Source organism: Exserohilum turcica (assembly GCF_000359705.1).
Source record: "Exserohilum turcica Et28A unplaced genomic scaffold SETTUscaffold_4, whole genome shotgun sequence".
NCBI lineage: Eukaryota > Fungi > Ascomycota > Dothideomycetes > Pleosporales > Pleosporaceae > Exserohilum > Exserohilum turcicum.
In genome coordinates, this window is record NW_007360247.1 from 1,322,552 (window position 1) to 1,345,072 (window position 22,521).

General features: G+C 49.9%; 6 protein-coding genes across 6 annotated transcripts in view; 4 read left to right on the forward strand and 2 right to left on the reverse strand.

Moving 5' to 3' along the window:
* SETTUDRAFT_138841 (glycoside hydrolase family 27 protein) overlaps nucleotides 1-1,304 on the forward strand; it is a gene marked incomplete at its 5' end in the record, with an annotated part of 2,600 nt that extends 1,296 nt beyond the window's left edge. Inside the window, one exon of the mRNA XM_008030276.1 lies at nucleotides 298-1,304. Coding sequence (XP_008028467.1) covers nucleotides 298-1,172 — 875 coding nt within the window. The 3' untranslated portion in view covers nucleotides 1,173-1,304. The remainder of the gene's footprint in view (nucleotides 1-297) is intronic.
* A 932-nt stretch (nucleotides 1,305-2,236) lies between these two features.
* Nucleotides 2,237-4,666, forward strand: SETTUDRAFT_92213 (glycoside hydrolase family 95 protein; the record flags this gene model as incomplete). Its single annotated transcript, XM_008030277.1, has 1 exon — nucleotides 2,237-4,666. The coding sequence occupies one exon, from the start codon at nucleotides 2,237-2,239 to the stop codon at nucleotides 4,664-4,666; it is 2,430 nt and encodes an 809-aa protein (XP_008028468.1).
* Nucleotides 4,667-4,949: 283 nt separating this feature from the next.
* On the reverse strand, nucleotides 4,950-6,865 carry SETTUDRAFT_155366 (uncharacterized protein; the record flags this gene model as incomplete). The annotated part of the gene is made up of 3 exons (XM_008030278.1): nucleotides 4,950-5,974; nucleotides 6,031-6,657; nucleotides 6,790-6,865. 3 exons carry the CDS (start codon nucleotides 6,863-6,865, stop codon nucleotides 4,950-4,952), a joined length of 1,728 nt encoding a protein of 575 aa, XP_008028469.1.
* A 1,743-nt stretch (nucleotides 6,866-8,608) lies between these two features.
* SETTUDRAFT_119050 (uncharacterized protein) lies at nucleotides 8,609-11,066 on the forward strand. Its single transcript, XM_008030279.1, has 3 exons — nucleotides 8,609-8,769; nucleotides 8,820-8,946; nucleotides 8,994-11,066. Exons 1-3 carry the CDS (start codon nucleotides 8,621-8,623, stop codon nucleotides 10,890-10,892), a joined length of 2,175 nt encoding a protein of 724 aa, XP_008028470.1. The 5' UTR covers nucleotides 8,609-8,620; the 3' UTR covers nucleotides 10,893-11,066.
* Nucleotides 11,067-12,681: 1,615 nt separating this feature from the next.
* SETTUDRAFT_42778 (uncharacterized protein) lies at nucleotides 12,682-14,600 on the forward strand (the record flags this gene model as incomplete). Its single annotated transcript, XM_008029963.1, has 2 exons — nucleotides 12,682-13,345; nucleotides 13,490-14,600. 2 exons carry the CDS (start codon nucleotides 12,682-12,684, stop codon nucleotides 14,206-14,208), a joined length of 1,383 nt encoding a protein of 460 aa, XP_008028154.1. The 3' UTR covers nucleotides 14,209-14,600.
* A 3,542-nt stretch (nucleotides 14,601-18,142) lies between these two features.
* Nucleotides 18,143-19,354, reverse strand: SETTUDRAFT_92496 (uncharacterized protein; the record flags this gene model as incomplete). The annotated part of the gene is made up of 1 exon (XM_008030280.1): nucleotides 18,143-19,354. The coding sequence occupies one exon, from the start codon at nucleotides 19,352-19,354 to the stop codon at nucleotides 18,143-18,145; it is 1,212 nt and encodes a 403-aa protein (XP_008028471.1).
* Nucleotides 19,355-22,521: the final 3,167 nt, after the last annotated feature.

Sequence of the window (22,521 nt, forward strand, 5' to 3'; positions counted from 1 at the left end):
CGTTTGGTAGTCTCCCTATTAGTCATCGGGGCGGTCTGTGCGTTCTCGAAGATTTTCGCATTTCGAACACGTCGCAAGAATACCGACAATACCCCCTCTAGCACCTCAACGAGAGGGCTGCACACATTAGAGGTGGCGTAAATCGGTTTCTCGCGACGTGTTACCCCTATATCTGATAGAAAATTGACGAGTTTTGATGAAAGATTTCTGCTTAAAAGTTGGTGTGTGTGTGTGTAGAGTGGGGTATTGATTGTATGTATAACGCTGATAGCTGAAGAACTGTCTAACAATGAATAGATCTCAAGTACGACAACTGTAACGTCCCTTCGGAGTGGCAAGACCCCTACCAATGGGTACCAGAAAACTGGTTTGGGGGTCCTCCTGCTGAAAAGCAATCAAGTCCAGCACCAGCTGGGTACGACTGGAAGACCTCAAAGACCTTCACTCGCTACAAGTCTATGAGCGATGCACTCCTCAACACCAAGCGCTCTATACAATTTTCTGAATGCGTGTGGGGACATGCGCACGTCGATGAGTGGGGTAGCGAAACTGGTCACAGTTGGCGGATGTGGGGTGACATTTTCCCTAGATGGCAAGGTCAATATGGAAACGTTTGGGGTATCATGCCTATCCTCAACCACGCTTCATTCTTCTACAACACCACAAACTTCTGGGGCCATGGTGACTGGGACATGCTTGAAGTGGGCAACGGCGACCTCACCGTCCAGGAGAGCCGTTCGCACTTTGCGCTATGGGCCGCCCTTAAGTCGCCGCTCATCATCGGCACACCGCTGCACAATATCAAGCCTGAAATCTTGAAGATTTTTCTCACTAAAGAGCTCATCGATTTCAACCAGGACTCTACCGTGGGAGCGCCGGCCAAGCCGTACAAGTGGGGTGTAAACCCAAACTTTACCTGGAATCAGACTCACCCGGCTGAGTATTGGAACGGACAGTCTTCCAAGGGCGTACATGTATTTGTTCTGAATACGTTATCTACTGCGCAGTCTAAAACTGTCGACTTTTCCGAAGTCCCTGGACTAGATGCTGGCGCTGAATACACGATTGTTGACCTTTGGTCCGGAGAAGAACAAGGAAGATTCAAAGGGAAATACGAGAAGGTTGTCGACTCGCACGACACACTAGCAATCAGGATGGTCAAGGCTAATTAAGCTGACTACCTTGTATCCCAGGATAAATTGCGAGACTACTGGATGCTACAAGACTCACAGTACCGTTTCACATTTTCAATGTTTGATAATTCATCGAAATCAAATTGGCGTAGGAATTTTATATACATCTGTGTATTGGCTAGCGAGCCTTGTTGCTTCCGTATCTCTTGAGAGAATACTAATTTGGTCTTTCCAAATTCGAGTACTCTTACTGTTTGACACGTGATGTCTTAGAATAGTAGTCGGCAACTGATACTTTCTATCATTTGATTTGCCACAAATACTCTAATCAAATTACCAAACACCTAGACGACGCCGATTGATCGATTCAATCGTTGACAGAAAGGTGATAAGATAGCTGTGTTCAGCACATGCGGATGCTTCCTAGCGAGATCGGCATGACATCATCCGTTGATTCACCTTGACTCGCAATCTTCCCACTGCCCACCTGGTCTGCACATATGGACTACGACCACGTCCTCCTACGTTCTTCTTCATTTGAGCAATTTTAAATTTAAAAAAGGCCGTGTCAATCACGATACCCCCTCCCTATACGGATTTTCAAGAGACCCAACTAGCCAGAAAGCCATCGTCAAGTTGTCCGCGTACTCAACGTGGACTGATGAAAAAGGTTTTGTAACTACACGCCGGGTGAGGAGTAAATGCGGGGTATCGTATAGCTTAACCCTGTCGCGGGTCCTCTTCTTCATCGACGCCAATTCAGGATGCGGAAGGCTTTACCCCGAGGCTAAATACAACAGGATGTACTGCGAAAATACTCCGGGATGCAACCCAACGCGATGACACAGCGTAATGCATCCATGATCTGCAATGTAGCGCCGAAGATGGGATGTGGGGGATTCCGCGCTAATAGAAATGACTTGGGTGGGCAGTAGTACCTTGGACGTATGCGGGCAAAATCATGTCCGTCAATGAGGGATTAGACGACAGCGGGTCACCGTCGTATGATCCGTTCATATATGGAGGTAAGCCGTTGAAGGTTCCTAAAGTACATACCTTGTGTATTTGGGCTGTGCTTGAGCGAGAAGGCAAGGGCCATCACGATGTTCACCGCGGCGACTCTGGCTGCCGCTGTTGCTGGCCTGGCATCCTTAGCAGCGGCAGAAAACAGCACACGACTCTGGTATACGGCTCCCGCGAACTCAAACACCTGGACAGATGCTCTTCCGATCGGTAATGGCCGACTTGGTGCCATGATATATGGCATGCCAGTATCAGAGCGCATCCAGCTCAACGAAGAAACCATCTGGAATGGAGGTCAAAGGGATCGAGTAAATCAGGATGGCTCTCAAACACTCTCAGAGGTTCGGAAACTGCTTGCCGGCGGTGACCCTGCTGGTGCGCAAAAACTGGCCAACCTAGGGATGATGGGCACCCCGCAGACATGCAGAAACTACCAGACATTGGGCGATATGGAGATCAATTTTGACCATACGAGCAGGTACGGAAATACCACGTATAAGAGATGGCTGGACCTAGAAACAGCCTTGTCTGGTGTACGTTTTCAGGTGAATGATACCCTATACGAACGGGAAATGTTCGTATCAGCACCAGACGACGTATTCGTCCAGCACTTGAAGGCCACCGGCAGCGGAAAACTATCCTTCCAGATACGCGTCCATCGACCTAAAGACGGCTTAAACGAGGCGTCTGACCAGGACTGGAACGAAAACGGGTGGACATATATGACCGGTGGAACTGGCGGCACTCGTCCAATAGTGTTTACTACCGCTCTAGCCGTGGAGTCGGACGGTCATGTCAAGACCCTTGGCGAATATATCGTCGTGGAGAATGCTACTGAAGCGACTACATTCTTCGCAGCTGCGACATCATATCGGCACAATGACACAAAAGCTGCTGTAGACAGTACGATAGAGAAAGCTCGCCAATACTCCTACGACGAGCTTCGCCGGCGCCATATCGAAGATTACGCACCATTCTACAACGCCAGCGTGCTGGATTTGAGTGGATCAGATGTCAAAGCAAGCAGTCTGCCCACTAATGAACGCATTAACGCAACTCGCAAAGGGGCGGCCGATCCTGGAATAGTCGCACTAGCTTACAACTACGGGCGCTATCTACTTATTGCTTCGTCGCGTGCGGGAAACCTACCATCAAATCTCCAAGGCATATGGAACAAAGAATTCGATCCACAGTGGGGATCCAAATACACTGTGAACATCAATCTTCAAATGAACTACTGGCCTGCAGAGGTTACAAGTCTGTCTAGCCTACATGCGCCTCTATTCGATCTTCTGCAACTGATGCGTCAGGATGGCACGAACACTGCAAGAAAAATGTACAATGCGTCTGGGTGGATGAGCCATCATAACACTGACCTCTGGGGCGACACGGCACCTGTCGACCGGTACCTACCAGCCACTTACTGGACACTATCTTCCGGCTGGCTCGCCACTCACATCCTAGAGCATTATTGGTATACTGGAGACAAAACTTTCTTAAATTCAAACCTGCGCATCGTATCGGAAGCCATCGAATTCTACCTCGACACTCTTCAACCTTACAGCGTCAACGGCACTGAGTACCTTGTTACCAGCCCATCTGTCTCCCCAGAAAACACATATATTGGCCCTGATGGAAAATCGTATAATTTCGACACTGCACCCACATGCGATATTGAAATCCTCAACGAACTCTTCACAAACTACCTCAACGCCGTGGCTACCCTCGAAAGCTCATCCGCCAACTCAACCTTCTTGACGCGCGTCCGCGATACACAAGCCAAGCTCCCACCCTACCGATACTCGACTCGCTACCCAGGCACATTGCAAGAATGGATGGAAGACTATGTGCAAGCCGAGCCAGGCCATCGCCACGTATCGCACCTCTACGCTCTCTACCCCGGAACCCAGATTCTTCCCCCAGGCGCCCCAGGCTACAATGCGAAGCTCTTTAACGCCGCAGCTGCGACGCTTGAAGACCGATTATCGCACAACGGCGCGGGAACAGGCTGGTCGCGTGCTTGGACTATAAACTGGTATGCTCGCCTGCAGAATAAGACTGCGCTTGCGGAAAATACGTTTCAGTTCTTCAACACGAGCGTCTTTAACAATCTCATGGATGTCAATGAGGGTATTTTCCAAATTGACGGCAATTTGGGATTCGTGAGCGGTGTTGCAGAGGGCTTGCTGCAGTCGCATGTGGTAGATGACAAGGGCGTAAGGGAAGTCTGGTTGCTGCCAGTGTTGCCGGTAGGATGGAGTGACGGAAACGTTAATGGAATTGCAGCCAGAGGGGGTTTCGTGTTTGATCTTGAATGGGCGGGTGGAAAGCTCACGCATATGAAGATGGAAAGCAAGATTGGTGGACCGGTTGTGCTGAAGTATGGTGCAGCGGGGAACAGCACTGGAGGTGGGAATGTCACGTCTACATCCACGGATGCCCAGGGCTTTTCCAACGGTCGTATGAAGCTGGAAACTCGGGCTGGCGAAGTCAAGGAGTTTGATTTCTAGAGTGCTTAGAGTAGCTAGCCAATGTAGAGATAGCTTCGGTTGAGCACAAATATTCTGAAGATTAGTTGAACCTCACAAAATTGTATAAGCAAGGCATGAATCCTAATTATACATTTCCAAAGAGTATCTGTGTGGCTTCTGTCATGCGAGTGGCACTGATATGGCAACAACAATTAATGTATGCATATTTCAGTGAGCAAAGCGAACACACCATACTGTTCATTCGTGCTCCATCGCAGTTCACAGCGATGTCAACTAACCACTCCCATCCAGCCGCATCTATCTACACGCCCATGCCCCACCTCGGCGCATTAAGAATAATACCCATCAAGCAGCCCGAGATAAGCCCAGCACAAGGAAGTGTAATGAACCAGCCCATGTAAATCCAGGCAACCATACGCCAATTGATAGTCCTCCAAGTCCCGTTGCAGAGACCGACACCAACCGTCGCACCCGTAATGCACTGGGTTGTCGAGACAGGAAGTGCCAGTTTCGTTGCCAGAATGACAGTAATGGCGGCCCCCAGCTCCATGGAGAAGCCACGAGAAGGCGAGTGAAGCGTGATTTTGTTGCCGAGCGAGCGCATGATGTTGTAGCCGTATGTCCATAGACCAAGCACAATGCAACCGCCGCCAAAAGCGAGGATCCAGAGGGGCACAGGCACCTTTTTCGAGATCTCACCGGTGGACCAGATGAAGTAGATGGCGGTGTATGGACCAATGGCGTTGGATACATCGTTGGCGCCGTGGGCAAACGACGCAGTCGCTGCCGTCATGACTTGCAGGAAGGAATACGTGTACTCGGCACGGTTGTCGTAATGCTCGCCCGTGGCGTGGACTTTTTCAATGTCGCCAGATAAAAAGTCTTTGTTACTTTGCTGAGTAACGACGTCCTTTTCTACTCCGCGGAAGATGGCGTATCGAACCCAGTAGAAAACGACAGCGGGTGTGTACCAAGGACCTTCAGGTGGTTGCTTCTTGGTTATAGAAAGCTTGCGACCTGGATTGGTTGTAGCTTTGTGACTGGAACCAACTGGGGTGATATCGTCCGGTTTGACAGGTGTTGCAGTGATGGTTGCAGTCTTCTCAACATCGCCATCACTGACACGCGCTTCCGCGGCACGCTTCATCTCGAGCTCTTCTGCATTGAGATGCCCAGCGTAGAAGTCAGGGATGTTTCCGACACTGACACCCTCTGGGCGCGGAGTGAGTTCTGGGCGTCGAAGAAGTAGAGGACCGAAAATTATATGCCTTGTCTTTAACTCCCAGTCGTCCTTAATGATCCGGCGATAGAGGAATGGGATGAAGACTAAAGGTCAGATGTTAGTAGTGCATGTCAAGTACGCGACATCATTTTCTACGTACAAGTAGCAATAACAACAGCGACAACAACACCAACAACAATGGAGACCCAAATGACCTGCACATCAGTGAGTTTGATCTTCGCAGATCCGCCCTTCCAGCAAATGAGAAGAGTGAGGAGGAATGAAGTGACAAAAAAGTAGATCGGGACCATGAAGAAGGCCTTGTAAACCGGGTTATTTCGACGCATGACGCCGTACTTGGTGATGAGGAAGATGATCGCACCGAAGCCACCAGCAATACCAGGAGCGATGGCCCATGCAGCAAAGACAGAAGAGACTCCCTTGAATGTCCAATCGATGCCCTTAGGGCCGACTGCCGCAATGCCCACGCCGATGACACCGCCCATGATGGAATGCGTAGTGGACACGGGCATGGATAACTTTGTGGCGACGGTGAGGTAGACAGAGGACCCGATAATAGCGCACATCATGCCCAACATGAGTACTGATGGATCTTCTTCGAAGAGTTTTGTCGAGATTATCTTGGTCCTAATGGTATCGGCAGTTCTTGCACCAACAAGCAAGGCTCCGAGCATCTCCATTACCGTAGCGATGCACATGGCTTGCTTGAGGGTGAGCGAGCGGGAAGCGACAGAAGTCGCGAATGAGTTTGCAACATCATTGGCACCTAGTTGAGTCAGGAAGGTCTATCCCAGAAAACATTTCCTAGGTTAGGACATTATGGTTCCGCAATGAAAGCCGGGGATAAGACCGAGTGTTTCTACTGTACAAGACTCGCTGCAATAGAAGGAATACCTACCGATATTCCAAGCGTCAAGGAACGCAAATATGGTGCCAATAGCAAAAATATAGTTGAACTGAGGAAGAGCTCGCATCTTGAGAGACCTGAATCTCGCTTTCCTGGCGCTCGAACGCGTTGATGAGTGTTGAAAGAACCTTACGGACATAGCGAGGTGGGAAGCAGCTTAAATGCTTTTGTCACACCCGGTTTCTCCTGTAGGTAAGATCCTTCAGGATACACCAAAAGCGCTTCATAATGGAATAGTATCCAATAACGTACCACTGCTGTCTCATGTGCAACCCTATACACCACTGTGGGCAAGTGAAGAACCAATTGGTATTCCAGGATGGAGGTATATGGGACTTCAGGAAGCTGGGCAGCTGGAAGTAGGTGATTGCAACCCAAAACTAGATTACCGTGGGAATGATGGGGAGCTTGACTAGCCGATTCGGTGTCTCCGCCCGACGGGTGGTTGTGTGGCTTGGCAGGATGCGCTTGGCGCCAGGGCTCCGCTAGCGATTAAGCATTAGTTTCCGCCATGTGTAAGATACAGGACCTAGAAAGAGCCAATTAAATGCAGCAGATGCAGCACGCCCACCCGTTGAGAGCATCGTATGGTGTAAGGTAAGAACCATAATTTTGGCGGAAGCCTCGAGGCCAAGAGGAAAGAAAGGGTGAACAGCTGGTTTGCGATGTCTTACTCACATCTAGACCTCACCAGGCCCTCGGATTGCTTTCGTTACGCTTTGAAGGGGTATCGAGATTGCCGAGACACCCGTTCACATGTTGAACGTTCAATGCAAACAATAGGAAGCCTGTCATGTCGCCAAATAGCGTGAGACTCCAGCTGAGTGTTGTCATTCTTCGCACCTAGTATTCCCTGATGTTACCTAATGGCAGCAGCATATGTGCAACTAAGTAAACTCGGACAGTGAGAGCGAAGTCGACATAGGGTTCTTGGAGCCTCCGAGTCTCGCGAAGCTTTCACAACAATCTAGTCAGAGTATTGACCGTAATCGCGAAGAAACGCAGTTTTCTTTCTCAGGTGTTATCTCGCATACGAGACATGATGCAAGTCGAGAGTGCGGCTGGAACACGCGATCATGCAAAAGACGTGACACATTCCTGAACAAGTTAGACGCCAGCAATGAGTAGTACGCAGGACCACGTGCTTTGTGGGACCCATCGCACCAAGATAGGGGCAGATTGCGAAATATCAATGCCATGGTCGCTTCGATGGCACACACAACTCGATTTGCGGATTTGAGTGGAAATATTGCCAATGAAATTTATCTTGCCCGCTGGGGCTTGAGCGTCGGTATTGCAAAGCGCCGCCTACAAAGATGAGAGACCAGCACATCGAAGGCGTAGTAGAGCAAGATGATGCTGGAGTGCTTGATCTGACGGCATCCTTTATTTGATAGTAATCAGAGGCGCAATCAAGAAGTTTCTAGGATTACCGGGCAGTGCATGTCAGTGTCCGCTTGCTGACGATATCCTCAGTACGGGGCATTCGCTAGTCGGTCTAGGTGAAAGAGTCAGCTCGAGCTCATTTGCCACACCATTACAGTTTCCTCTGAAGCATACGTGCCATGCGTTAAGAGACCGACAGCTATGATGTGTGGGAAGAGAGTTTTCATGTCAATGGGTTGACGTTGCAATGAGAACAAAGGATGTGGGTGTGCACAGAGAGGGAGACGCTAAACCCGAAAAGGATAGAAAATGGATGGCGCTCAGACCAAGAACGCGAGCGCGACTTCACAATTCGCGTCGGTCGCCCCTAACGACGGCTTCATCTGCCCCTCTACACCCCCCCTCAACACCATAACGACTGACGACACGACACACAATGGCGGACAGACAGACTCCATTTTCTATTAGCTTGTTCGGTAGTCAGGCAGGCGATGGTCCTCAGGATGCTGCTGCGCCCTCGCGGGTGCAGCAAGCCCTTGTCGAGTTTATCATGGAGTTTACACTCGACAACATCTTCATTTACAGGTACAAGAGATAGCTCTGGTCTCATATATGCATTGCTAATCAAGCTGCAGAGATCAAATACGCGAAAATGTACTCTTGAAGCAGTACTATTGCGATATTGACGTTGCCCACCTTATCAGCTACAGCCCTGAGCTTGCACATGATCTTAAACAAAACCCTGCTGAAATTATACCCCTTGTACGTTGTATAATATGCTCCTTCGTATGCATACTGACAGCATTCAGTTCGAAGCTGCTCTCAAGACATGCACACAACGCATCGTGTACCCCTCACAAAAGAACATTTCGCTTCCCCAGCACCAGCTGCTTCTTCACTCCAACGCTTCGGAGCTTTCTATCCGCGATCTGACTGCCACGAATGTTTCACAACTCGTCCGCATTCCCGGTATCATTATCGGTGCTTCCACACTCTCTTCCAAATCCACAGCCCTAGCGATTCGATGCCGGAATTGCCAGCACGAAGAGATCCTACCTGTAGCAGGAGGGTTTGCAGGAGTCTCTCTTCCGAGAACGTGCAGTAGGAAAAAAGGCGAGGGTGAGCCTGGCGAACAATGTCCGCTAGACCCATACTATGTCATGCACGAGCGCTGCCAGTTCATCGACCAGCAAGTGCTCAAGCTACAGGAAGCGCCCGACCAGGTTCCAGTTGGTGAACTGCCGCGACACATCATGATCTCGGCCGACAGATACCTAGCGAATCGCGTTGTTCCCGGTACGCGATGCTCTGTCATGGGCATCTTCTCCATCTACCAGCAAAAGGGTTCCAAGCGTGCAGGAAACGCTGCCGTAGCCATTCGCAATCCGTACATACGCGCTGTTGGTATCCACGCAGAGGTAGATCACGGAAGCAAGGGCAACGCCGTCTTTACTGAGGAGGAAGAGCAAGAATTCCTGGAGATGAGCCGGAGGCCGGACATCTACGAAGTCTTTTCGCGCTGCATTGCGCCCTCGATCTACGGGAATCAAGACATCAAAAAAGCCATTGCATGCTTGCTGATGGGTGGTTCAAAGAAGATCCTACCTGATGGAATGAAGCTGCGTGGCGACATCAACGTGCTACTACTTGGTGATCCTGGTACCGCCAAATCGCAATTGCTAAAATTCGTGGAGAAAGTATCGCCAATCGCTATTTACACATCTGGAAAGGGTTCCTCGGCCGCCGGTTTGACAGCTTCGGTTCAGCGTGATCATAACACACGCGAGTTCTACCTGGAGGGAGGTGCCATGGTTCTAGCCGACGGCGGCGTGGTATGTATCGACGAGTTTGACAAGATGCGCGATGAAGACCGAGTAGCCATTCACGAAGCCATGGAGCAGCAAACAATCTCTATCGCCAAGGCCGGTATTACCACGATCCTCAACTCGCGAACGTCAGTACTGGCTGCTGCCAACCCCATCTTCGGGCGCTACGACGACATGAAGACACCGGGTGAAAACATTGATTTCCAAACCACCATTCTGTCGCGTTTCGACATGATTTTCATTGTGCGCGACGAGCACGACCGCGGCCGTGATGAGCGGATAGCAAAGCACGTGATGGGCATCGCCATGGGCGGCCGCGGCGTGGAAGAGAATATCCAAGCCGAGATACCCATTGAGAAGATGAAACGCTACATCACGTACTGCAGGCAAAAGTGCGCGCCGCGTCTTTCGCCCGAGGCAGCGGAGAAACTATCCAGCTACTTTGTGAGCATCAGACGACAAGTGCACGCTTCCGAAATGAACGCCAACCAACGATCGAGCATCCCCATCACAGTGCGTCAACTCGAAGCCATTATCCGTATCACCGAGTCGCTAGCCAAGCTTTCGCTATCCCCCATCGCAGACGAATCACACGTCGACGAAGCCATCCGTCTCTTCCTGGCATCTACCATGGACGCTGTGAACCAAGGCGAAGGCCAAAGCTCAAAGGAGCTCATGGACGAAGTGAACAAAGTAGAAGAGGAACTCAGACGCCGTATGCCCATCGGCTGGCAGGTCAACCTTTCTACTCTCAAGCGCGAGATGGTCGACGGGAAGGGCTACTCTGAACAGGCACTTGCGCGCGCATTGCATGTCATGAATGCGCGAGAGACCATCAGGTGGAGACACGGAAATAGCGTTGTCTTCAGAGCCAGTGCTTAGAAGTTTCTCGCATCACCGGATGCTTTGCTGGAGCTCTTCTGGCACCGAATACCGACGTTCCAGGTGTTGGGGGCACGAGTGGGGCATCTTTGGGGAAGGGGAGATTGCACCCAGTGTATGTGGATGCGGTGCCAACCATAGTACAACTAGTAGTTTCCATCCCGCCGGGTTCATGACCCAGTCACGAAAAAAAAACGCCAATTTTTCGGTGTGAGGCCGCCTATTCCTGCTGCTGCTGCTTTCTGACGTATGAGTGCGAGTGTGGGTGTCCTAAATGAGGCGCTATTGATTCCGACAACGGCTCGCACCGCTCGACCAATCCGCGTCTCCCTCTTTCAAAGCATGTCTTGTGTGGCCCTGTTTCCACTCTCCTCCAACCGGGGAGCTCGAAAACGAACCAGGTATAACCAGTCGATCGAAGTTGTTCACCAGCGCCTGCGAGTGGTACAGCGAAGTATCACGAAGGAAGGACCTGCACAGGGATCTACGATGAAGAAACATGATATTGCCAATGGCACTGTCTACCCACCCATCAAGACCCTTGCACGCGACTTGTGGCGGGACTTCCCGTCGTCCCCGTACCGCTGTGGAGCCGACCCACTGGAAATGACACGGCTTGTTTTTTTTTGGGGTGATGGGAATCGGTTTGAGTGGTTAGGGAGGTAGGAAAACTGCACCACGGTTATAGAATAAGGCAGTGGTTATGGTAGTTGCCCCAAGGCCTTATAGTTGTCACGCCGCCAGACCCTTTTATCGTTGAGGACTTGAATACCGGGATCACCAGAGGCATCTGCCCATGAGTGAGTCTGCTTGGGTCATGGGAATATGATCGGCAACTTCAGGATAACACTTTCGGGTTGCATCTGTGGGGGGAGTCTATGCACTCACCGAACATGACAGTAGATTGGAGCTTCGCCAGCCATGGATTGTGGGTTTTCAACAGCTTGATTTTGAGATAGCGATACCCGATCTGGAGCAGGGGTGCGTTATTTTCAACTTGGTTGAGCAGGCGCTTGCAGATGGTGCTCGGATGCGGGACACAGTGGTTCTCAGTTCATTTCCTACTAGGAAAGATCACTGTGGGACCACGCGACAAGGGACAGCAGCCCTATAGGGTCAGCGCTACGAAAGTATAGATAGATCCGGTTACCGGGGTTCATGATACCGCAAAATGCTGTGGGGCAAAGGATGTGATGAAAACGAGGCTGGGTATTCCAATGGGAGAATGAAAATGGGCGACCCTTAATTTCCGTGGCATGGTTTGTCTCCGGTTCAAGTCGATGCGTTTCCAGGGCTCTCTGAGCTCAGTAGTGTCCTCGAGCATACGTTCTCGAATCCACTACTCGACCAGTTGTGCATAATCTGGGGTTGGTGGTGCGAGAATTCCCGGGCTTCTATTGGCTTGCCAAAGGGTTGTTGGGTAGTTTGATGGGTAGGAGTCAACGCGTCCGAAGTAGAGATTGGACAAAGTTTGAGACGAAGGAAAAGAGTCGAACGATTCACACACATTTGCGAGGAAAGTGTGTCCCATGTAGACCCACGATTCGCTAATCTGGAGAAGATTTCCCTTTCCAGAACCGTCTCTTGTGGGAAAGCTGGATGGTACCAGGCAGTTAGCAAAAGAGGGTCGTTCTGATCATGGCGAGTACGGGGCAGTCGCTCCAATTACGGGCAGCTGGATAGGTATATAAGACGCAGGTCCCCTCTAGCCACTGCATGCCATCTTCCAGCCACAGCATTACTAACTCTCAAGTATCCAGCAGAAGACATCGCAAACGTCAGACTCACCATGAACGGACAGGCTGAGGACATGGACTGGGACGCCGAGTTCGATGGAGCAGAGCTTTTTGCAGCCCCAGCAAGGGGCTTGGGAGGGCTCGACTTTGCTCCGAGCAGCTTTGAAGCGCAAGACGACGCAGATGGTGTATTCGACCTCTTCGGGATGCTGCCAGTGGCAGGCGCGGGCTCCGGGGGGTTTCCCCGAGCCGCTCCGAGCTCGGCGTCGGCCGGAGCTCGGCCGTTGGGAGCTCGATCTGATAAGGCGGCATCTCCATCTGATAACTCTCTCTCTCTCCATTCGCACCTGATGCTGCCCCCACCGACGCCGCAGCTGCCCATGATGCTCACCAACGACGAAGCCATCGCTGCTGCTACTGCCGCTGCACACCAGCACGCCTCGCACGCCTCACCCTCGGCCAGCAGCAGCATTGCCTCGTCGCCCGGAAGGCTGCCGGGCTCGCCTCCCAGTGTCGACACGGTCCGCCCTGGGCAGAGCGGCGGGCGTGAGTGCCACGCCAATTGTCTTCCCCTGTCGCTGCTGGCTGCGGCCGCTGCAAATCAACACGCCCTGCCCGCCCCGCCCTCGGCCAGCAGCAGCATTGCCTCGTCGCCTGGAAGGCTGCCGGGCTCGCCTGCCAGTGTCGACACGGTTCGCCCTGCGCAGAACGGCCGACGTAAGTGCCACGCCCATTGTGTGCCCCCAACATGGACCCATGGCTCGCCGCGCCTGTCGCTGCTGGCTGCTGCCCGTGGGCGGCGACCTGTCGCTCCAAACACTCTAAACCCATCTCTCGCCTCAGCTGCTGACAGCCGACCAGAGCTCGTTCCCCACCCCGCCGGCCCGCTCCACGAGGCCGCCATGGCGCAGTCGACTGCTCCCAACCGCACCGGCCCTCCCCCGCCTGGCGGAGGGCCTCTCAGCAGGACGCATGTAGTGCCGCCCCGGCCCAAGCCTGGCCGTAAGCCTGCCACCGAGGAACCAGAGTCCAAACGCAAGGCCCAGAATCGGCAATCGCAGCGCAACTTTCGCCAGCGCAAGCAGAAGACCATCTCCGATCTCCAGTCGTCGCTAACTGCTCTCAATGCCCGGTTCGACAACGAGAGGGTTGTGTACGCACGCCAAGTTGCTGCCCTCGACCTAAAGATCAAGGCCCTCGAGGAGGAAGCCGCCGAGTGGAAAGCTAGATACGAAAGTGCGAGACTAGAGCTGGATGCCAGAGCAGGCCACTTCCCTCCAAGGGCGTTTTTTGCCAACCACCCTGCGAATGACACGCCCTTCCGCAAGTCGTTTGACACCGACTTCGATGCTCACACTGCCGTCCCCAGCCCCCAGCCCACAGAGTCGGGTTGCGAGCGGTGCACACGTGACCATTGTCCCTGTGTCGCAGAGATGACAAACGATGAGGCCTTCCAGCGCGATGGCTCTGCCTCGACCGACGACAAGTCCCGCTATCATGCCCAACTTGAGACGAACTTCACTAATCAGCCGCCCGCTCACAATGTTACTACACAACGTAAGGAAAATGTCGATGAATAAGCTTTTCTCCGCATGTCCGGATATCATCTCCTTCGGGTCATGCTCACGCCACTCCATACGCGTGCATATACGCGTACGTTGCTCATATGACTATTCAAACAGCGGCGTAAGTCAGTTCGGAGCTGGCAAGTGATGTGATTGGTCCATCCTGCGTCCGACGTCGGATCTTATCTGATGATCAGATAAAAACTTTTACCCTAAACCCAAAAGAGGCTGGAAGAGTGTTTACACGGAGCCTTGGCAATGCTTGGAGTGCTGCAATAATAGTCAAGGCCAAGTCTGAACAAAGGGAGGCACACCGTATTTTTTGCACTTGTACTATTGACCTTTCACATAAAGAAAGCTAGACGATAATAACCTGTCCTAACTAGAGAAATCGCACATTGGCATTCACCAATAAATTCATTCCATACCACATGCATACTCTCCTGTTTTTTTACGTCCTGCAGAAAACTTCTATCAATGCTCGCTAGGTGTCTCCAAAATATCCACACCATGCCTCCCTCCCTCATTACATCTTCTCACTGCTTTGCTCCATTAACAACAACCTCCTGACTCTGACCCTGCCCCCTGTACATTCCCGGTCCTGCTCTCACCGCCACCTATCTCCCCATTAGCTCACAGATTCTACTTACATTCTGCTTACTCCCCTAAACTTCTTCTCCGATCTACATGTCCAATGTAGTATCACACAAGGATGAACAATAAGAGAAGACTTACCTGGACATCAACACCCCACCTCTGCGCATTCATCACCGCCACGTTTGCGGCTTCTTGCTCTAACACTGCTGCTGCTGCCGCCAGCTTGGTGCCTGCTGCGGCGAGGGAGACGCCTAGCGCGGAGAGCTCAGAAGCCAGTTTGAGCAGCGTGTCGGGCGTTGAGTCGGCCATTGCTCTTTGTGTGGGGTATCCTGGAATTCTTGGGGAGAGGAAAAAAAGGTTGGGGGTTGTGATGAGCAGCCGAGTCCTGTGTGATGAATGGCTTTGAAGATGCTGTTGCTTTTCTTGGTCTGAGGAGTTATGTATGTGTGGCTGCGGGGTGGAGTTTGCAATGTAGTGGTGAAGGGGCAGAGGCTGTTTGCAAGGGCGTTGGGTGCCGCGTGTATGTACGTGTGTGCTTGGAGAGAAATACAGTTTGCATGTTAAACAACAAAGTAGGAATTTTACTCTTTTGTGAATGCGCAATGTTGGCATGAAAAACTCACTTTCCATGCAACGTGTGGAGTGCAATGTGTAGATGGGCTACAGGATGCTTTCCAAATCGTGGATTCATGGGTATTAAAATCATGAGTTGCATTGGATCACATCTTTGTGCTGCTCCGTGCCATGAGGCGCACTTGCGAGACGACACAATGAATAAAGGATAGCATTGAGTCTTCATCCAAACCAACGATTGCAGACTGTTTGCCAGTCTTGTGATTGTAATCGAGTTGCGTTTCCCATAGTGATAATCCTGGGTCGACATGCGTACTCGTGGATCTTGTTGTACCACAGAACTCGAAGCCTTCTGGCCTATAGTGAAGTGGTAAGTGCGAGCATTCAATGAACAGGATACGCAGTGAATACACGGCTGAACCCGCGGACATGACCATGTGACCGAGCGAGCGCACGGGCTAAGTACTCTTGCGAACTCAAAACTCCAACAGGAAGATTAGGTCATATTTTGGCGTGAAACCACAAAACGTGACACCGGTGTGTCAAAGAGTAGAAGGGGGGAGTGATTGCTGATGACTGCGGTCTGGCTGATTCTTCGGCCATTTATTGCCAGCAATCAGCTGTAGCAAGATCGAAAGGATACTGGCACTGTGCGCCATCTACGCATAGCTTTACTCATCTCGATGTTGCTGTCATCACGGCCTTAGTTCGGTAGCGTCACTCGTATCTCTTGATCGATTGAAGATTTATCACAACGCCTGCCCCGATTAGTCCTTACTTATCAATTTTCACGTCAGAAGTTGACTAGACACGCTCTAGTCTGCTATGAATGTATCATACGTGTGTGGAACCTGGACTGGGTATGTATGTTGGCTACGCACTATCTATTTAGAGCTCGCTCTTGTATACCAAACCAGTTGAATCTCTCCTTAATAGCAATCATTCCATGGTTCCACTTCGTACATTATTACGGATTTTCTGTTGGGTTTGAATCATGTACGTACACATAGACGGAGGCTGCATGTGTTCATTTAATAGACACTAGGGCTGCATGCCGTCCTGTGCACTGTGAGAATAGGTTGCAACGATCGGAACTAGTAGCTTATAGGGCACTATTTGTTATACCACCATAGGGTTAGTGGCACTACAATTTGACAGACTGTGAGATGTGATTCGCGCGCTATACTTACTTACACATGTCACTTCCTATAGCCCTTGCCTCCATGAATCCAATCGGTCCGAAGAATTATTACCCCCTAATCCAGACTTAAACCTGATCCCGATCTATCCCTCAGTGCTACAGCTATTGGTTAAGAAAAAAAATCTTAAACGCTATGAAGATTTCGATATATTAACTGATATATTGATTCGAAGAGGAAGAACAGGTATAAGAAATGCCTTCGGTAGCATTTCGGGAGCCATGTAGACACCTCTGTCAGCAGTAACTTCGGGAATTAACCTCGATACTTGCATGTTCAATTCGCACTGTCAAATGCATCTCTCTAGTCTTATAGTAGCAGTCTTACGGCTCAATGCATTTACCCCTATTTCATCCATATCATCACTCCAACAATATGATATAATCCAGCTACCACAACTTATTATTGCAGTGTCCTCATCTGTACCGTAGATTTCGCAAGTCTAATAACCCAACTTGTTTTAGATACGCTATATAGATTTTATCTGTAGAAAATGTTAAAAAAAATAAGGAAAATAGCTATTCCATACGCCTGGCAGTAAGCCTGTACAATTTTCAGACAAAGCTTCAGTAAAAAAGGTCCGTTTCTGTGCCGAACACCCCCCACATATCTGAACACGTTCTAGACTTACTACAGGTTGCCTTACTCATGGTACTTATTCTCTCTGACGCACTAGTTCTCTCTCCATATATATAAACACAATCGTTTTTAAGCAGTACTTCCCTCGTTGCCACAGTCAGTTCTTCGAATTCTGCATACTAAGACATCAACTCTTTGGGTGAGCGGCTCCTGACAACCGTAGATTTTGTCCTGTAAATAATAATCTAACCAGAGAACCAGGCTTCCAGCATCAGACACAAACACAGACAAACGTAGGGCCATGATTTCGAATCTCCCGACGCAACGCATTTATTAATGCTGTTTTAGGAAATGGCCCCCATACTCTGCAAGCCGCTCTTCGCCACTCTTCTCCTCTTTGCCACGTCTGTTTTGGCCAAGCCGCCCAGTGACTGCAACGTGAAGATTCTCAACATAAATAACGCCAATGTTGGAGGCGGCTGCGTCCCCGTAGGAGGTTCACAAATAATTACCACGACTCTCGGCGGTTATTTAGTTCAAGCCACGGACACATGTGGCTTGAGTGTCGCACCTACCCAACAACTACCGGATGGCTGGAGCGTTCAGTATGCAGGACCGTGCACAGCGTAAAATGGAAAGTTGTATTCATTAGTAGGTGCTGGGTTGTATGGGATCTTACACACGCTACAACAGCTCAATGGGAATCTGTGCTGTTCATAACTAGACTGTTCAACATACCCTCTTCTGACGCAGCCTGCTGGTGCACATGATATATCCTTCTCATCTATTTAATTCAACAGTCTGGTGTGACAGCGCGCCTGATGTCCCTGTGGTCACCATAGAAGCATCGGGGCATATTCACTGGGAGTATAAAGACATGATGGTATGAATCAATCAGAGTATGAGAAACTTTCATTGGTAAGACCAAATCATGATAATCCGTCAAAAGTGCTAATTAGAAAGCATAGAGAAACATAACATAACCAAAGTCCCAGGCTTATTCAAGCCATTGAATCGTCTCTCAACTTGCATAACCGGGCCAATGCATCCGCTTTGGAGACTCCCTCCTTCAGACACTTTATCAAAATCCCTTGTTCGCTATCAGGCGCCATGCCCGCTGTTTCCGGTACTCTTCTATCAAGATTGGTGGGGAACGGGTATCCTTCCGCCACGACGCCTACTAACGCCCTGACCTCGTCACTCAATCCGTGGTTTCTATGCATAGCTTTCAATGCGTCCCAAGTACGCTCGACAAGCGGATACGTATCAATCGACTCCATGGGCTTGCCGACCGCCGACGAGATCTGCAACAAGTTGGCCGAGCGCATGATATCCGCGCTGTTGTTCTGACCCGCCGCGTGGAACAGCGCTGGATTGAAAAACAAGCCATCCCCCTTGTTCAGCGGCACCGAAACATGGTGTTGCGAAAAGTACTGCTGGAACTCAGGAATGCGATACGCCATGTATCCCTCGTCGAACTTCTGGCTAAACGGTAGCAGACGCGTCGGCCCACTCTCGACCGGCATGTCCGAGTGTGCGACTGCGCCTTGCAGTGTGAGAAACTGAGATGCGACTTGCATTGCTTTTGGGAACCTTGCGCACGACTCATTGTCTTGGAATACAAGGTGGTAGTCTCGATGGGAAATTTGGGGTTTGGCGGCGGGCTTCACAATGTTGACTTGGGCAGTCAGACGGTGGTAGGGACCTAGCCAGGCTTCAGAGATGAGGGGCAGCCATGGATTGGAATAGTAGGCTACGAACGAGTCTGCGTCGAGCAGACAGTGTTTGGATAGCGAATTCCAGATGCGATCGTTTGCGCCGGCTCCGGCAAAGTGGTCGCCGCATTTGCTGCATCTTTTCTTTTCTTCAGCAATGATTTTGGCGTAGACGGTGTTTACATTGTCGATGAGAGACATGTCTTTGCATAGATTCTTGGTGGCGAATACGCCAGGCCCTGACAGCAGAATGTGATGCCATTCATCTTGCAGAGCAACTTTCTGGTCTGAACTCAGCGATGGGTAGTCTTCGAGATCATAAATCGGCACATTTGATTCGATAGTACTCGCTAGTGGATAGCGCAATGATACAGACTCGGTGATGAGCTTCTTGAAGTCTTCCAATGATGGCCGTTTGCTAATGGAGTATAGTCGAGGTGGGATGCGTGAGTGATCTGATTCGTTGATCTGGCTGTTAGTTTCGGAAGATGCACTCATTCTGATTACTGGAGATGTTGCTGTGTTATCCATGAGCTTCTTCGGTGGCTGATATGGTCGCGTGTGTTTGTACAGTACCCGTTCAAGGCAATTTCGTCCGCTGGCGGTCACAATTGCCCCAGCGGAAAGCGGAGAAACAGCCCCGCGGAACCTGCATGTTAGCTCATCTACTAAACACAACAACACACTACCACATCACTTGTTTCGTGCTTGTAAAATGAAAGAGCCGTCAAGTATCAACAGCCTGACTCAAGTATTTGAGTACTAGAATACCGGCGTGTCGCGGAAGCTAAATAGAATCATACAACCAACAACAACAACTTCGAGTTTTCTGGAAACCGCTAGGAAAGCACGATATCTAGGAGAACCGACCACGAGGAATCGACTAACAGCACTTTTAACACCTACAGCTAAGGCGCTAGCGCGCAGTAGGGAGAAGAAGGAGGCCTTTCTTTATTTTCTTACGCCTAACGTGACGGATAAGCGAGTCGGTCAGACAAGCGAGTCGGTCACCCTACCAACTTTGATCACCCACCACACCTTTGCGTACAATGCCTCCAAGCCACGCTTCTTAGTCAATCTCTCACAAGGCAGATATTCAGCTTGCTCTCTCTTCTTTAGATAGAAACTAAATCTAAAGTACCTAACGCGCTGCTATAGCCTTTAATATTCCAAAATCAACACTAATTAACTAACGCGCTAGAAAGCGCGCGTGACGCGATTGCTAGCCCAACTCAAAGAAGCTTACTAAGCTAGAAGAGGAGGTAATAGTTAGTCATATACTTAATCTTAACTCACGTGGATTTGCGCCCACGTACGCCGCTATACGCGATATAGCTAATAAGCTGCTAGCTACGTGCGGCGCTGGCCAGGTTAGGCAGAAGTAGCCAGCCAACTTTGTCAAGCGTACAGACAGTCTTACAACGCGTTTTAATTGAGCGTACGATAGGTAGAGAGCTCTATGTAAAGATCTAGTCCTAATTAAGAGCTAGTTTAAGCTTATAGAGCAGACAAAGGCCAAGTATAGCATCTATAACAAGAACGTCTACAACTTCAACAAAGCTAGCTTTATAATAGGCAAGATCGCAACTTAGCTAGTCGTAACAGCATTAGAGAGAAGAGGCTAGCCAAAGGCAGTTAAGCCAGGCAATCGTGGGTAGGTGACGCTAATCGCAGCAATTAACGCAGCTAGCTAGGCAGTTCTACCATTCCTCATCTTCGCTAGCAAATATTATCTATCCGCCTAGTACAAGGAAGTAGAGATCCCACGCGACTAGGCGATCACAGTCAGCAACAACAGCTAGACGAACAACGAGCTAGGTGTTGCCTAGCTAAAGCACTTTAATGCTCACACAAAGACTCGCGTTGTTAGCACACGTCGTCTACTTATTCTTAACAGCTATAAGAGCCACTAGTCTCTTAAGTTTCAAGAGCTTTGCAAGAAGAACAATATCTACACACTCTATATGCCGCCACATTCCTCTCACCTACTTCAACCTCTTAACGTTGGCTGCTTCTCGCTATTAAAGCGCGCGTATAGCCGTGAGGTAGAGAGCCTAATACGCAACCACATCAACCACATTACCAAGCTTGAGTTTCTACCAGCGTTCAAGACAGCGTTTAATCAATCCTTCACGCTAGCTAATATCCGCTTAGCCTTTTAAGGCGCAGGCCTTATTCCTCTCTAGCTAGACGCTGTTCTATTAAAGCTAGACATAAAGCTGCGCACGCCTACTACTCCAGTAGCTGCTGTTGCAGAGGCTCTCTAGCAGGCTCGTACCCCAAGTAACGCACGCGAGTTTGAAGCTCAATTAACGCTAATACGTGATTGGGTTTAGCGGCATAAGAGCTCTTTGCTAGCATTAATTATTGCAGCAATTAACTAGCTTAAGAAAAGGGCTAAGGTTATAATACTCTTAGCTAAGCTAATGCGCGATTAGATCACCAGCCTTAAGAGGGCTAACGAGGTAGCAACAAAGCGTAGGTAGCGTAAAAGGAAGCGGATACAGAAGCAAGGAGTGCTAATAAAGGGAGCTAAAGAGGATCTACTCGCTCAGCGCGAGGCTGATCAGCAGATTGCTCATGAAGAGCGTCAGGGAGGAGAGCGATCAGGTGTCAGCCGCCAGGCTCTAGCGCGCTGTAGTAGGTGCAGAGAGACTAGCCATAACTCACGTACATGCAAGAAAGATAGTCTAGATAGTAGTTAATCTATTGCGTTAATATCTACTAAAACTAATATAATATAGTAGAGCTATACGCTTATAGAAGTGCGCAAAGTTAGTGAGGTGACTAACTCGCTTGTCTAACTGACTCGCTTATTATTATTATTATTATTATTATTCCATTAGAGTCTATCTGCAGTCAGTGACTATGTAAGACTTTGGCCAGAGGCCGTTCTAGGTACAATTTGTTTAAAGTGAGAGTGTTCTCTGTATAGTACTGCTATTGTGCTGCGGTTTAGTCGCTTCTAGCTGCGCTTAAAGCAGACTCCAGTTGCTGAAGAGCAGTTTAGTAAACAGGAAGAGATGTTAGACAGCAGGGCTGTCTTCCAGCGAGCTCTTTTAGGGCTAAGGAAAGTAACTTAAGAAAGTTTGTTAGTTATTATTGGTTTTAGGTAGTGTCTCTCTGTTCTCGCTTATTTTTAGTTATCTTGTTCTTGGCCTAGATGCCAGCCTCTAGTCCCTACTCTAGTTTTAGCAATGAAAGCTAAAGTCGCCTCTCTGCCTTTGCTAGTGTGGAGGAGTAGTTGGATTGTTAGGTAGTTCTCGCGAAGAGTTGCTTTTAGCGCTTGCCTTTCTGTGTTGTAGTGCCGGCAGTATAGGAGAAGGTGATCTGGTGTCTGTACTCTCCCACAATCGCAGAGGTTTGAGTTTCTCTTTTTCACTCTCTCTAGATAGGCGTTAAAGTATCCGTGGCCTAGCTTGAGAGAGAAGAAGGCGCTAGAGATTTCCCTTGGTGTACCTCTTGGGATTTGGATTGCCTTAGGGTAAGCAAGGGGAAATCTAGCAGAGTAGGTATGCTTGTTTTCCTGGATGGCTCTTTCTCTATATTTATGCCACTCTTGGCTTTGATCTCTTAGCTGTAGTAGTCTCGTCTCTGTGCCTAGAAAGGCGAGGCTTGCTGTTGTAGAGTTTGGCTCTTCTTTGGCTGCTTCCTTTGCTAACGCG

Coding starts and splice junctions, on each gene's coding strand:
- SETTUDRAFT_119050 (XM_008030279.1), top strand. CDS start 8,621: ATGGCGGACAGACAGACTCCATTTTCTATTAGCTTGTTCGGTAGTCAG. Junction 8,770..8,819: donor GACAACATCTTCATTTACAG/GTACAAGAGATA, acceptor ATCAAGCTGCAG/AGATCAAATACGCGAAAATG. Junction 8,947..8,993: donor CTGCTGAAATTATACCCCTT/GTACGTTGTATA, acceptor GACAGCATTCAG/TTCGAAGCTGCTCTCAAGAC.